This window comes from Erythrolamprus reginae, chromosome 3 (genome assembly GCF_031021105.1).
Source record: "Erythrolamprus reginae isolate rEryReg1 chromosome 3, rEryReg1.hap1, whole genome shotgun sequence".
Lineage (NCBI taxonomy): Eukaryota > Metazoa > Chordata > Lepidosauria > Squamata > Dipsadidae > Erythrolamprus > Erythrolamprus reginae.
This window is the reverse complement of record NC_091952.1, coordinates 53389409-53406181: the sequence shown is the minus strand read 5'-3', so window position 1 is coordinate 53406181 and position 16773 is coordinate 53389409. Positions and strand designations below refer to the sequence as shown.

The 16773-nt window shown below is 37.2% G+C and overlaps 1 protein-coding gene across 12 annotated transcripts in view; it reads right to left on the bottom strand.

Annotated features, from left to right (window-relative positions):
- The window catches only part of ANKS1A (ankyrin repeat and sterile alpha motif domain containing 1A), a 140446-nt gene that overhangs the window by 70453 nt on the left and 53220 nt on the right, over positions 1-16773 (bottom strand). For all 12 annotated transcript variants that reach the window (XM_070745297.1, XM_070745303.1, XM_070745300.1 and 9 more), the window contains 6 exons: positions 13813-13905; positions 12119-12312; positions 9132-9215; positions 8104-8224; positions 2337-2377; positions 391-523 (listed from right to left, as the gene is read on the bottom strand). In XM_070745297.1, coding sequence (XP_070601398.1) covers positions 391-523; positions 2337-2377; positions 8104-8224; positions 9132-9215; positions 12119-12312; positions 13813-13905 — 666 coding nt within the window. The remainder of the gene's footprint in view (positions 1-390; positions 524-2336; positions 2378-8103; positions 8225-9131; positions 9216-12118; positions 12313-13812; positions 13906-16773) is intronic.

Sequence of the window (16773 nt, the reverse complement as noted above, 5' to 3'; positions counted from 1 at the left end):
AATAGCAACATATATGAAAAGATGGAATAAAATCTCTCTACACTTTACTGTTTGCACAAAATGCTCAATATGGCATCTATAAACAGTGTTAACATTTCGCAACACTGCTATCAGAGGGTGGAAAAGCAGCTGACAATGTGTATCACACACTGAAACATTTCATTCTTCCAAGGGCAACTGTAAAGCCCAACAAAGCAGTCACTGTTGCAATAAACAACAAACAAAAAATATCTCCCAACATGAGCAAAGGCCTATAAGAGATATTTGAATTTTTTTTGTCATGCTAGTTGGATGAAAGGATTCTTGCATACATTAAAAGCAAACACCATCCCCCCCCCCCCCCCTATGAAGATTTCTATGAAGTTGGTGTGACTCAGAATGATTACCTACCTTTTGGCATCTCAACCAGCTGAGATTCAGGACTTGGGTATTGTTCAGAATGGCTAGAAGAAAAATTGGAAGAAGCTTGGCAATTAAGTGGCCACTGACCATCCTGAGAAGACAGACCTTTTCGGGACCATAGCTGCAAAGAATCATGTAAAATGTAATTAATTTTATTAGTTATGATTTATCAAAAGTTAACCTTTATAAAAATGATGTAAGTTAAACATAGTTGCCTATGCCTTTTTACTCTAAGATCATGCTTCCAAATATTTTCAAATGTTTAGTACAAAGTTTGACAAATGGCAATATTTAAAGTGCAAAAAACCCCAATCAGAATTATTATGTTGATCTCAACGGTGGATTTTCAAAAAGTTTGGTACAACTGCAGTTGTTCTTCTGCTCTTAGGCAGAGATGATGGGGAACTGCTAGATTTTAAACAAGGTTAAGGAAAAAATCTTGGTGGCAACAACCAATTCCACTTTACTATATTATAAAAAATATTTAATAAATACATTTAAAATAAATCATTCTATTTTTAAAAAAGGACAAAGAATAATTAAATATCTATATATCTTCTGAATTGTTTTCCTGAGATATAAACCAAAAGCAATCAATAATTCTAGATCAAACCTACAAAACATATGGGGCCATCAAACAGCCTTTTTGGTGTTTTTCCGAAAGTCAAATTCATTGCCACCAAACATAACCACTGTTGCCACTTCATAAGTCATGTTGATGAGTGACTCCAAGCCTCATTGAGGCTTCCAGTTACAGCGCTGCCATTGCTCTGCCAGCCACAAGACAGACGACCTATAGTCATAGGTAGCTTTTGTAGCCATAATTATTTTTAATTTTTTGATGTAGTCTTTTCCTTTCTACAAATTGGGCAGGCCTGGTCTAGATACTTACTACATTTTGTGTTTTTTTAATCTTTATCATCATCATCATCATCATCATCATCATCTCATATCTAAACATCTGGCTGGCTGTGTGACCTATTAAATTTATATGCCACCCAACTTCCATGATTCTGGGCAGTTTACCATTGTTAAAAACATAAAACAATACAAAAAATAAGTCCCCCTCCCTCCAAAAAACCCAATTCAAGGCAGAATAATAATGGCAAAGGTAACAAACCCAGAAGGGAACCAAAAAAAGAAAAAGCATCAGTCATTTTGCTAATTATGTAGGCTCACATAGAATTTTAGTTTATATACTAGAAATGCATAAAAATGAAGCTTATTTTGTCAATAGCACAGCACCTAGTGATAAACCATACTGTATGTCCCAATTGCTGCTAAGATACCCTCACAGCACGTAAACTTGAGTGTTAAATTTTTCTTAATTAGAATGTTCATTTTATCATTTTTATTGTTGTCCAGCATTAAACAATTTCAGTTCTGTTTCAACATTTGCTATAAAATGTAGGAGATGGAAACATACAACTTGATAGATCTCAGCAGGATTTTGCAAAAATGTTTTAAATTTGAACCATGCTGCATCTGAGCTGTCTTGAGTTGAAAAAACAGCAAACAGCTGTCTCAAATTCAAAGCAGGATGTTTTGACTATTTTTGAGGTGCCTTGAACTTGAAACTTCCGATAAATATTGCACTGTCTGATAGTTTTAAAATGGCTTTTCCTAATATTACAGCTTAAAATGTTTTCACTCATGCACAATATGTATCTGTTGCATTGTATATATGTACATTGTTGCATGCAATAGTGTCAAACAGTGACAAGTCCACTTTTACAATGACAGTCCTCAGCAGAGAGGTTTTCTTCTGCATATACTGTACTTCTCAAACACACTCCAGAAAGAAGCCAAGTGTTTCCATACTGAAACTTAAGAAGGCGTGACAGAGGAAGGAGAAGAAGAGAAAGCTCTTAGGTATGAATGAACATCTATTAGCATATTGGATATAATCTTTATTAAAATTATATCTGTCTTACCTGTGGCTGGACATTGCAGGTAGCACCTAAAGATAATTCACCTAAGAATTTAAAAATAAAAATATTTTTAAATATTTGCAATACAAATCTCTCTTTAGCTAATTACTTAAAGCAAGACATGCTATGGTATCCTCATAATGAAACGAACTGGGGGGACACGAACAAGAGGACACAATCTGAAGTTAGTTGGGGGAAAGATCAAAAGCAACATGAGAAAATATTATTTTACTGAAAGAGTAGTAGATCCTTGGAACAAACTTCCAGCAGATGTGGTAGATAAATCCACAGTAACTGAATTTAAACATGCCTGGGATAAACATATATCCATCCTAAGATAAAATACAGAAAATAGTATAAGGGCAGACTAGATGGACCATGAGGTCTTTTTCTGCCGTCAGACTTCTATGTTTCTATGTTTCTAACTGGCTTGCACAATGGGTGTCTTCAGAACTGTGTGTCCGATCTTTAAGGAAGAATTGTCACACTGGAGCTTGGGACAAGATGCACTCTAGATACCTAGGCAAGCAATGCTGAACTGTGGAGTCTCCGGAGAGGGGCGGCATACAAGTCCAACTAATAAATAAATAAATAAATAAATAAATAAGGCTGAAGGTTCCAGCATTAAAAAAAAAACATGCTAGTTCATGTAGTCCTCAACTTATGACAATTGAGCCCAAAATGTCTGTTGTTAAATGAGAAATTTGTTGAATGAGTTTTGCCCCACTTTACGACTTTTCTTGCCACATTTGTTAAGTGAATCACTGCAGTTGTTCAATAAGGTAACAGGCTATTAAGTGAATCTGGTTTCCCTTTTGACTTTGCTGGTCAGAAGGTTGCCAAAGGTGATCACATAACTCTGGGACATGCAATCATTTTATTCACGTGACAATGGGGATGTTGCAATGGTCACAAGTGTGAAAAATGGCCATAAGTCACTTTTTTCAGTGCTGTTGTAATTTTGAATGGTCACTAAGCAAACTGTTGTTAAGTTGAGATCAGTGACAGTCCCCACCCAGATGGGATCAGTGATCCGTTACCGTTTTTTTAATGGATTCCGGAGGCTGGCCGATATGTGTGTGCATGCCTCTGTGTGATATTTCGCTTCTGCGCATGTGCCCGAAGTGAAATCTCATGAGAGGACACTTGTGCAGGCAATATTGCAACAATGTATGCCCTCTTTTTGCTTCTGCACATGTGCAGAAACAAAAAAGGGGGCATAATTGCTGAAATCTCACCCACGCAAGCGTTATTGCATGAGATTTTGCTTCGGGTGCATGTGCAGAAGCGAAACTTCACAAGGGGACGTCTGCACACCAGCCTCAGAATCCCATACCGGGAGGAAAAAGTAAGTGGAGCCCTTCGCTGGTTGAGATCTACCTATACTGAGAAAATGCTACTTCCTGCTCTGAACTCTGCATCTAATGACTGCGCTGGTGAGCCTTCCTGGCATGCAGAAGTAGCAACACCAGTTTTATAATCTCTTATCTCCAAAGAAGATATGGCTACCTACAACTGAATCCCAGAAAGTGGTGGGAGTATCAGTAATGGCCATTAATTGGACTCAGAAAGCCAAAGGTGAGATGTAGGTTGATTATCAATATTTGTCAAAGAATGTGGAATGCCTGTCTTTGGTTAATATTGACTCCATCCTACTTATTTACTCAGCTTAATGAAAAGATTATTTATTCAGCTCTCTGTTTATCTAAGTTAATTAAACACTGTTCTGTTTGTCTAGGGTAAAAAAGTTAATTAGACATTCTTCTGTTTAGTTAGAAATTACACCTCAATATGATTTGCCCGCATACATTAACCATTTAGCATTGTTACTAAAGTTGGTCAAGTTAATCTTTTGTACTTGTATACATAATAAATTTGTTACAAAAAATCAACATAAGTCTGAGAAAAACAGAGCTTCTGAACATGGGGGCTGCTCAGCTTGGAGAGATTTCTTCCTAACTCGGACAAGCTTTGCTCAAGAAATCATGTCTCTGTGTGTATAATTCCTACAGTGAGACTTTATCATTTACTACACAGTTGGGGCAATTCCGCAATACCATAATATTTTAAAAGTGGGTGTGACTCTTCCAGGATGGAAGGCCATCACAGAATGCCTCTTTCTCAAATCATTTTGAAGTAGGCTTACAAGTAGAATTCAACAGTAAACTGAATGCAAAAACAATACACTGTTTCAGAACCCTGTGTGAAGCTTGAATATTCTTTCTGCCTTTTTAATGCTTGTCTTTCAAAAGAAGAGTAATCATGTCTGAAGGGCATAATGAACCTCCTATGCAAAGTTCTGAACCTGACTTGTCATTCATTTTGCAGCTTATTTTGCAAAAGGAAATACAATACAGAAAAGGGAGGGTGAATGATAAGCTATAGTTAGGAGGTTATTATAAGATCTTATTATAACTAATATAATATTACAATTAATTAATGCATTTAGGAGCAGCAAGCTACAAGGGCAAGAGTTGGATTGTAACTATTACCTTGGTGTGTTTGCACTGGGAAAGAGAAAGAGAGTTAACCAACTAATGTAGTACCTACCAATTTATAGGTCACAACATTTTAAAAGTAGGTACAAGAGTCTGGAATTGAGGAAGAGCTTCCATATTAAGGTGAGGACACCATTGCTCTGAAATAATGTGACTGCAAAGTAGTTAACCTGTCTATTAGTTTGAATGATCTCTTATTGATGGTGTATAATTTCAGCACTGATAATTTTTCTATTAGGTCGGAGAGATCAGCATTGGAGCCACGCTAGAATTATGGCCACAGCATTTTCAACTGGTCCTGAACTTCTGAGTTGAGAATAAGACAACAAGAATGAAGATTATCCTGTATATTTGTTTTGTCCTTTTGTTGTTGTTGCTGTTGTTGTTCACTTGGACTCAATGATATCTGTAAGATGGGACTTTCTAAAATGAGATCTTTTGGTCAATGGAACCAGGGATTATCATGGGACCGCCACTATACTAGAGTCTCCCTTCTATCCCTCCAGGTCTCCTCCATAATGAATGCTTTTCCTTGGTTCCTAAAAGAAGTTGTGGTTCCAAACCTTACATTCACAAATGGAGAAAATATCGAATGAATCATGTCTGTGATACTGCTTAATTGATTTCTTAAGAGACTTGCTCCCAGACTGAAGCCTAAAATCAGGACAATCTGTTTTTTGCCCGAGAATCGAAACCAATGTCAATGATATAACCCTTCACAACCCTCCATATAGCAACAGCAATTAGCAATAGCATTTAGACTTATATACTGCTTCATAGTGCTTTTACACCCCACTCTAAGCGGTTTACAGAATCAGCCTATTGCCCCCAACAATCTGGGTCCTCATTTTACCCTCCTTGGAAGGATGGAAGGCTAAGTCAACCTTGAGCTGGTGGTGAGATCTGAACTGCTGAACTCAAGCAGTTAGCAGTTAGCTGAAGTAGCCTGCAGTGCTGCACTCTAACCACTGCGCTACCCTGGCTCTGGACAGGAAGCGACAGATCTGAGGGCGATTGTTTGCTGCTATAATGCATATACTTATGAATTGGTGCCTTCAGTGTCAAGCACATCTGCTGCAGGCATCAAAAGCAAGAACTTTTTAGAATTCAACATTAGGGGAGGAAAAACTGAAGAAATAGAAGGAGGCACAAATAGTTTTTGGTGGTCATGTTTCTTAAGTTATGTATTTTAAACATTTAAAGATTTCTTTGGAGTTGGGTGGCCTCAAAATTTAATAAATTAAGTTAGATAATATGTTGCATGGGGTAGGACTCCAATGAAAAAAATCTAAGTATAAGTATAATGTTCCTAGAATATTTCAAAACAGCAGTGCATTATGTGAATTTTTATTTATAGGTAAATGATAAAGAAATGCTAGAAGTACTTGAGTCTGAAGACCATTCTCAGATGACAAAACCCCTGTTGTTTCTGAAGATGCCACAGTTACTGGTGAAGAATAATTAGTGTTAATATTTTTTGAGAACCTGAGATCAGAGGGTTGTAAGAACAGTTGCCAAGAACAACTTGTTGGGAGATGTTCTTTAAAAATTGGCAGTACGGATTTAGCAGTAACTCAAGATGCAATGTTATATGAAGACAGGAAAAAACGGTGGTCAGTTGGATGAATTTTTGGAAACAAAGACAGTTCTTGGTAATATGACTCTCTTCAAAGTATGTGAATTAGAAAGAATATATTTTGGTCAATTTGACTGCTTGCAATATGTGACTTGTGCAGCCCACAATTTATTTGGGGAGGTGTAAGCTAATTTCTAAATTACTTTCTTCACTCAATTTTTTGGGAATAGAATTTTCCTTGAAATGAGAAGTGCAGATGAAGAAGACAAATGCAGAAAAAAAGAAACCCAAGAATTTGTCATCAGCTAAACAAATGAATATGGAGAAGGACCCGATATTGTTGCTTGTTCTGTGGTAGTGTAAAAGAAACTATAAGGAAAGGTGAAAAATCATATCTAGGAATGTGCACATTGGAGAGAGCACTTCCTGTTAAAAAAACCCTACCTAAGTTCAAAAACTTTCCATAGATGACTGTAAAAGTGTGCATAATTAATATGTGTGATGCATAGATTCAAAAAAGACCTCTCAGTTGTCAAACGGACATCTCAAAACAGTAAATTTTACCTACAGGTTAGAACTAAACACCAGATAATAAAATATTGTAATTATGGGAGAGAATGAGGAATCATGAGATCTGAAGCCTTGCTGTAACTCATTTTTACAATATTAAGTATGATTTAAATTCAGAAGGGAATCCTCCAAATTTGATTATTTTCTGCTACTGTTCACATAATGCTGTTTTTAATAAATGAGGATGTATGATTCAGAAGTCACGCTAGTTTTATGAAGCAAATCAAAATGTTCTATTTAAGAGATTACTTTAATTCTCATTATTTAGTATTGCAATTGCTTATTAAAGTCATATAAAGAAGTTAGAAAAGTTATACAACTACTGAATTAGTTGTAGAGAACATAAGAGAAAATATTAAACTACGTAGACATTTCTCTCTAAAGCTACTAAAGAAATATTGTACAAAATCCACTGAAATCAACTATTATAATACATAAAATTGGTATGACTTAATATGTTCATATGAAAAAAGTATGTTATGCCTAATATCTATACCTGAAAATACAATGGGACGAATTTCAATGCAAAATGCACAAAATCTAATGTGTTATCTTTTCAACAATATTAGCTCATTATTAATTCTACCTTTATCAGAATATTGAGAAACCATTAGTATGTATAAGAAGAATATAAACAATCAAACCTTTTTCTAATACAGTATGAAATTCATGCTTGGAAAATGAACATACGAAATCAGCCTATAAAATACAATTTGCAAAAAACTAAGATTGTTTCACAAACAAATCACATTAGCTGGCTTTTACAGATGTAAGAATTTGCTAGGAATTGTACAAAATGAAGAGAGCAAAGTGCATATAGCATGAGCATGCGAATTGGGAGAGCAAGGAGGAATTTCCAAAATAGTTGAGGTGTCTTTCAAAATACCGTGGCTACGTTAATCATAAACTTTGCTTAGTTTGAGTCATTTTCTGTTACCAGAAACCTACAGAAGCAAGAATATTTTAATCAAAGTCTTATGGAAAGAAATTGCTAACTGGCCACCCAAAACAAGTCAATCCCTCTAACTTAAAAAGACAAACTGGAACTTTTCAGTTTCTTACCTTCTGGTCAAAATTAGTTTTGGGGGTAGCTAGTTATATACAGTTTGCAATAACAGTTCTTTACCTTTTGTTTTTTTATCTATTGTAACATGTTTCTTTGTTTCTGCTGTTAGCAAGAGTTCATAAGGGTGTTCGTCTTCTTCATCAGCTGTGCTCCCTCTACTTTTTCTCTTGGTGACCAAACCCTAACCAGACACAGGCATAAATTAGTAATAATTCCATCTCTTATTATTAATTAATAAAACAATTGGTTATATGTGAAAAAAACCACTTTATCTCAAAAGGAAAATTTTCTAGGAAATAAAAAATGAAGCACAATTTAAGTAGCACATATTCACATATCAACTGAAAATTCTCCACTTTATAGAGTAATACTAGATACACACAGAGTATCCGTACAAATCAATCGGAAATACCCTAAAGGACTGCCAGATACAAATCAGATCATGGCATAAACTTCTGTTCAAAGTCTGCAAACTTGGCAATTAAAACTACTAGTTAGAACTGCAGAAAAAACAATTGCTACCAACCTGCCTTCCATTGAGGACCTGTATATTGCATGAGTCAAAAAGAGGGCCGTGAAAATATTTGCAGACACAAACTATTTCAACTCCTACCCTCAAAATGATGGTATAGAGCACTGCACACCAGAACAAGTAGACACAAGGACAGGTTTTTCCCCAAATGCTATCACTCTGCTAAACAAACAATTCCCTCAAAACTGTCAAATTATTTACTAAGTCTGCACTACTATTAATCCCCTAATTGTTCCCATCACCCATCTGTACGACTGTAACTCTGTTGCTTGTATCCTTACGATTTATATTGACTGGTTCCCAATGTGATTTGATTGCTTATTTGAACCTGGACTATCATTAAGTGTTGTACCTTACGATTCTTTATGAATGTATCTTTTCTCTTATGTACACTGAAAGCACCAAGACAAATTCCTTGTGTGTCCAATCACACTTGGCCAATAAAAAAAGTTCTATTCCATTCTATTTATAAATGTTACATTATCCTCTAAATATATTAATGTGTTGATAGCCCTCCACATCATTAACCTCGAGGAGGACACATTAGGATGCTTACTATTGAGGATGCATCATGTTTTTTATCTTCATGCTCCTCTTCTTCATCAGGAGGTGGTTTTGCAGGAGGTGGTGGACGCTCTCTCTAAAATTTTGAAAAAATTATCATCAATGCCTCGTTTCAAGTTTATTTTTGATGCAACCTTAATGTATTTACTGCAGCAAAGCAAATAAGCGATTTCATCAAAATGATGAAACATATGATGTGGCCTCGGGATACAAATTGTGCCTTAGCTTCTTACATGCAATGTCATAATAAAATATAAAAGTGGAGAGCCTGCACTGCGTACATTTTGTTACTTAAACTCCCTTGGACTTTGTGGGCCATACAAATGTCCTAACTATTTGGTATACAACTTCTCTAATAACAAAATTGGCATAATTATCATTCAATAAATATTTCACAGACTTGGTAGGCAGTGCTTGATAGACCAACCATAAAAGCTTTAGAAAAAAATATTCTGAAGAAAAAAGTTGGACATTGAAGAAGCAAGATAGGAAGAGAATTGATGCATTTGAATTTTTTTGTTGAGTAAACTCACCATCGACAGCCAAAAAACCCCGAATCAAGCAACCCTAAGTTCTCACTTGAAGGAAAATAGTCAGGCTTAAATTATGCTACATTGGATTTGAAGATTGGGCTCTTTAAAGAAGGTTCTAATGCTGGGGAAAGTATAAGGAAAGAAAAGAAGGTGGCCAGGAGCAAAGTAAATATAATTAGTTACAGTGATGAAGACTCCACCATTGAAAGATCAAGTTAGTTTGTCATATAGAAAATTCCATGTGATTGCTAAGATTTGACAGACTTGATGGCACATAATCAATTAATCAGATAATCAATCAATATTGTTAATGTTAATCTCAGAAGATACTTTAAAAGTTGCTGATATATGCACCTATTGCCTCTTATATTTCTCTTTAAACCTGTTTCATTAACTATTTCAATCTTCAAATACATTTTAAAACAAAGGCATATATACTGTATATTTATTAAAGTCATAGAATATCACTCTTGAATCTAGAAACCAAATGGTGCTAGCCAAAGAAACAAACCTATATGATAAGAGCCCACACTGACCAAATGAAAGATTCTTATCATGGAATATTGAAGCCAGAATGTTTTTAACCAATCTCTGGATTCACATCTTCAATGGTGCTTTTGAGAGATAAGACATAAATACAGTGACACCTCGTCTTACGAACTTAATTCGTCCCATGACCAGGTTTGTGAGATGAAAAGTTCGTAAGACGGAGCAATTTCCCCCATAGGAATCAATGTAAAAGCAAAGAATGTGTGTAGCCCCATTCCAAAAGTCACCTCTTTTGTCTTGCACCGCTGCGAATCCCCATCTCCGGACTTCCATTGCCAGCCAAAGCATGGGGATTCCCCTGAGGCTCCCCTCGCTGGGATTCAAAGCAGCGCCAACAAAAATGAAGGGATTCACTTCATTTTTGCCGGCACTGCTTTGAATTGTGACTGGAAACTAATCGGCAACCAGTGCAGGCCGCAGAGTGTTAACGAGACATGGGCATATCTAGGAAAGCCCATGATTGCTCTCACGGCCGCATTCTGCACGATGGTACCCCCAATAGGAGTGAGATCAAGGTGGCCATGCCTCCAAGGTCAAACACAACCCTGATGTGGAAATTGAGTTTGACACTCCTGCAGTAAGCCAAAACCCAATAAAATGAGGTACACCTGTGCTGTCTTTGGAAAATCAGTTTATCACTAATCCAGTTGTCTTCTTCTTAGCATTTTTCTCACATAGTTGCTGTGTTTTTACACTGCACTCATCAAGTTCTAGGATCAATTGATTTTCAGACAGCCTGATACTCATTTTGGTTGAGAGGAGGTGAATGGCTCAAAGTCACCCAACTGTCTTCTATCCTCAAGGGAAAAGTAATCCCTGTATCTCCTCAGTCTTCCTCCAGTGCTTTAACTGGCTCTCCTATCTCTGATCTAGTAAATGTCAACCACTGATAACTTCCAAATAAATCTCCATATATTTTTGGCTGCATGTACAAAATTCATGCCTAAATTTGTATATTTATAATAAACTGAAACCATCCTTATATTAATGTGCAATAAATACTCCATAGTACGCTCAAATCTAATACTGTTCTTACCAACTCTGGTGGATTATTTAAATGAAGTTAACTGCTTTCAGAGAAACTAACTTAAGCTATTTTAATTAGCCTATAAAGCCTCCAAGCTCCCCCTGCTGGATTAAATCCATAAATTCCATGACAAACTGATTTGCTGGCCAATTAAAATAGTAAAACAGTGCAAACAAATCTAATATTCAGTATTATTACTGTAGAGTGAGGGCCTGGGCCCTCTTGAATCATCTCCCCTCCCCAGAGTTTTATACTGCCCTCACCCTCCTTGCCTTTCATAAGAATCTACACTCACCTATGCGGCCAAGCTTGGGGTCATTAGATTCTCCCCGCTGGCAGACGAATGTATAGTGAGTGTGATGATTAAATGGTTATGTATGTATTTTAATTGGTTCTTCAGTTTTTAGTTGCAACTTTGAATTTTAATTATTTGGATTTCAATATATATTGTTTATTTCATATATTTTAAGCCGCTCTGAGTCCTTGCAGAGGGTTGGCATATAAATCCAATAAACTTAAATTTTAATTGGAAGAAAACTGGATGAAAAAAAATGTTCAAAGGAAAGTCACATTCTAAGCAAGGTTTTCCCCCCATTGAATGATTAAACTGAGCTACATTCCCTAGCAAAATACATAACAGTAGAAATCCACCCAAATTCAAACAGCCATCACATTGTGAACTTGGAATAATTACTGTGAGTATTTCATAACAGGGCAAATGGCCTTAACCAAAGCCCTTAACAATTATTTCCTATCACTTCCAAACTGCACAATTGGGCTATTAACTTATTGCAAGTTTGAAGGCTTGCTCTTATATCCCAGCCTATTTTCCACAAAAAGAAAAAAGATAACACACGTCGGGCTACCTACAGGTCTCACTGCTGTCACTTTAGTGCCAGTCATCTCCGCTTCCCTGTTCACTGAATCTCTGTCTGAGGATCTTCCACTGGCTAGGCTGTCCAAAGAATGACAGGAGGTTGCGTTGTACAGTGCTTCATATGGACATTCTTCTGGCTTGCCATCAACGTCTGTTATCAAGTCTGTCACTGCTTTCTCCACATTCCCTAAAGAAAGCAAACATGTTAAATCAGAAACAGTGCTATACATCTACAATAGCTGAAGTGATAGTATTCCCAAACTCTGTTCTTTGAAATCCTGGGTACAATTATTCCTTCCCACAATGGCAGAGGCATTTCTAATTCATATATATAAAGTGCTATTGCTAACATGTTGTGAGCCGCCCTAAGTCTAAGGAGAAGGGTGGCATAAAAATCAAATCAAATCAAATCAAATCAAATAAATAAATAAATAAATAAATTATATATATATATATATATATATATATATATATATATATATATATATATATAAATAATCTATCTATCTATCTATCTATCTATCTATCTATCTATCTATCTATCTATCTATCTATCTATCTATCTAATTAATCCGATTTTGATGCCGCCCTTCTCCTTAGACTCAGGGCGGCTCACAACATGTTAGCAATAGCACTTTTTAACAGAGCCAGCCTATTGCCCCCACAATCCGGGTCCTCATTTTGCCCACTTCAGAAGGATGGAAGGCTGAGTCAACCTTGAGCCGGTGATGAGATTTGAACCGCTGACCTACAGATCTACAGTCAGCTTCAGTGGCCTGCAGTACAGCACTCTACCTGCTGCGCCACCCCGGCTCTATATCCACTTTTGCATATGGACTAGGAACTAGAGTCACAATATACTTTGTTCAGATCTGCAGTTATTTTGATGAGGGAATATGGGGGTGGAGACAGAACTAGAACTTGACCCTTACAGATCACCAATGAGATTTTTTTTTAAATCTTCTTTCGCATTATTTTTAATAATCTGTTTTAAGTTCTTGAAAGAGATGATATACAAATATTGTGGGAGCCATTACAGAACGTTCTTTATAATCCAAATCCGCTCAGGTGGAAACAGTATTATATGAGTCTTCTCAATAGTGATAGTTTATCTGAAATGAATTGGCCAGTTTTTAGAGAAATTAGTTGTAGATAAGAGATGAGCTATGGGAAGAAGTAAACATTCGTTGTATTTTAAGAAAAAGGTGATAATTGTTTATACTTGTGTGGAAAGCATAAATCATTTCTTTAAATATATATAACAACAATATAGTAAAGATGTGTGTGTGTGTGTGTGTGTGTGTGCGTTTGTAAAACATTTTTGCTGATAATGAAAATGAAGGCAGACTAGTATACATCTACAGGTATTTCAAGCTATTTAGCTCTTATCAGTTAGCCATACCCTTACCAGGCTTTGAACCTGGTCAGTCTGCCTATAAGGCAATAGCTTTGAACCTCTAGGCCACAGGTTCTCCTCCTGTCTCAGCTTGTTTGACAGGAAACACACACACAGACACACACACACACACACACATATCTTTACTATATTCTTGTTTCCCCTTCCTTTTCCATCTTGTCTGTTTTCTTTTCCCCCCTGACCTCTTATAAATTCGTTTTTGATGGTTGCAGCTGTAATTTTTAATAAAATGACTATTAAATAAGTGATTTAACACAATTCATATTTTACCTTGAGGTATCCGAATTGAAGTTTCAATCGAAGCAGTTAAAGGCGGTGATGTTTTCTCTTCTGCCGTTGCAAGATTCTTTCTTGTTGTGCAGTCTGAACAAATAAAATGAGTAAAAGGACAACAGAAATAAGATGCCATGTAAGGCATTTGCTACCTGAAGTCTTAAAAAACAAAATACTATTCATATACAGTGATACCTCCTATTACGAACTTAATTGGTTCCGGGACGAGGTTTGTAAGGTGAAAAGTTTGTAAGACGAAACAATGTTTCCCATAGGAATCAATGGAAAAGTGATTAATGTGTACAAGCCCAAAACTCACCCCTTTTGCCAGCTGAAGCGCCCGTTTCTGTGCTGCTGGGATTCCCCTGAGGCTCCCCTCCATGGGAAACACCACCTTCGGACTTCCATGTTTTTGTGATGCTGCAGGGGAATCCCAGCAGGGGAATCCCAGCAGCACAAAAATGGGTGCTTCACTGGCAACGGAAGTCCAGACTTCCGTGTTTTTGTGATGCTGTGATTTCACTGAGGTTCCCCTCGCTGGGAAACCCCACCTCCGGACTTCCGTTGCCAGCAAAGTGCCAATTTTTGTGCTGCTGGGATTCCCCTGCAGCATCACAAAAACACGGAAGTCCAGAGGTGGTGTTTCCCATGGAGGGGAGCCTCAGGGGAATCCCAGCAGCACAAAAATGGGTGCTTTGCTGGCAACAGAAGTCCGGAGGTGGGGCATCCCAGTGACGGCAGCTTGGGATTGTAAGGTGAAAAATAGTTTGGAAGAAGAGGCAAAAAAATCTTAAACCCCGGGTTTGTATCTCGAAAAGTTTGTATGATGAGGCGTTTGTAAGACGAGGTATCACTGTAGTTGGATACATTCTGCATATTTACTATGGGCGAATACAATGTTGTCATTTCACTAATATAGGTAGCCCTAGCTAGCTTTTCGGCTAGAATGATAACAAACTCAATCTTTTCTGAAACTCAGAAAGGCTGGCCTTTCTACCCTCCAGAAACATCATAGTTGCCAGCTTTCTAGCCAGGAAAACAATGTTTCTGAAACATTGAAAGGCTAACACACTGAATGGGTGAACAGTGCAGTCAGGCGGTAGGGAAAGCAAGTAGGATGCTTGGCTGCATAGCTAGAGGTATAACAAGCAGGAAGAGGGAGATTGTGATCCCGCTATATAGAGCGCTGGTGAGACCCCATTTGGAATACTGTGTTCAGTTCTGGAGACCTCACCTACAAAAAGATATTGACAAAATTGAACGGGTCCAAAGACGGGCTACAAGAATGGTGGAAGGTCTTAAGCATAAAACGTATCAGGAAAGACTTCATGAACTCAATCTGTATAGTCTGGAGGACAGAAGGAAAAGGGGGGACATGATCGAAACATTTAAATATGTTAAAGCAGGGGTCCCCAAACTTGGCAACTTTAAGACTTGTGGACTTTAACTCCCAGAATTCTCCAACCAGCATAGCATAGCATAGCAGGCTGGAGAATTCTGGGAGTTAAAGTCCACAAGTCTTAAAGTTGCCAAGTTTGAAGACCTCTGTGTTAAAGGGTTAAATAAGGTCCAGGAGGGAAGTGTTTTTAATAGGAAAGTGAACACAAGAACAAGGGGACACAATCTGAAGTTAGTTGGGGGAAAGATCAAAAGCAACATGAGAAAATATTATTTTACTGAAAGAGTAGTAGATCCTTGGAACAAACTTCCAGCAGACGTGGTAGATAAATCCACAGTAACTGAATTTAAACATGCCTGGGATAAACATATATCCATCGTAAGATAAAATACAAAAAATAGTATAAGGGCAGACTAGATGGACCATGAGGTCTTTTTCTGTCGTCAGACTTCTATGTTTCTATGTTTCTAAGGTGTAGCCAGACAGTTAGGAAACAGGATGTTTCTGAAGGCTAGAAGGAGGGTCTTCCATAGCCTTCAGAACAATTGCGGGAAAAGCACCAGCCTCTTTCTACCCTTCAAAAACATCACATTCACTCACTTTCTAGCCTAGCAAACATGATGTTTCTAAAGGTTAGAAAGTCTCTTTCCAGCTTTCATGGCCCTCAGAAACAACATGTTCACTAACTGTCTGACTGAGACTCAACATTGGCTTGGCATACCTGACAGTAACCTCACAAACAAGCAAATGTTAAGTGTTCCTGAGTATGGCAGGGTGGGAGAAGTAGGCAGGGAGCAGGCTGAGGCCTCCAGGGTTGCGGCAGTTTTGTGCAATAGTCAGTGAAAGGCTACAAAAGATTTTACTACCATACTGTGGTTGTTTCTTATTTTGTGGGTGTGGTTTGCCGGCCATGTGACCAGGTTGGAATAGCTTGATGATCATGTGACCCGGTGGTGGTGGCTTAAAGGTCATGTGACTGGCTTAAAGGTGGACAATTTGACATCAATCACATCAAGGGTTTGAGTTAGGGTGCCTGGCCTCACCTCGCCTTGAAGAGATAATTTCCCTATCTATTTACTATTACTGAACATCCAAAATATACTTGTATGCTTGTATGTATGATTGGTTCTTTAAATTGGGATTTTTTAGATTATTTTTAATATTAGATTTGTTTACATTGTCTTTTTTATTGTTGTTAGCCGCCCCGAGTCTTCGGAGAGGGACGGCATACAAATCAAATCAAATCAGATCAGATCAGATCAGATCAGATCAGATCGATCGATCGATCGATTGATCGATAGATAGATACTATTTAATTCTATGTATATATGCCATATGTGCACATACATATTATACACAGGCACACAAAAATATACATTATCTACTATATAAACTATATGTGTATGTACACACACAGCTCTTCTAAAATTATATATTCAACCTCATTTACTGCAATAGGAAAAACATACCCAGAGCCCAGAAGGGAAAAAAAAGAAAAAAAATCAATTTTTCCCCCACTGTTTTTGTGTACCTGACCAAAGGTTTTCTACTGGTTCTGC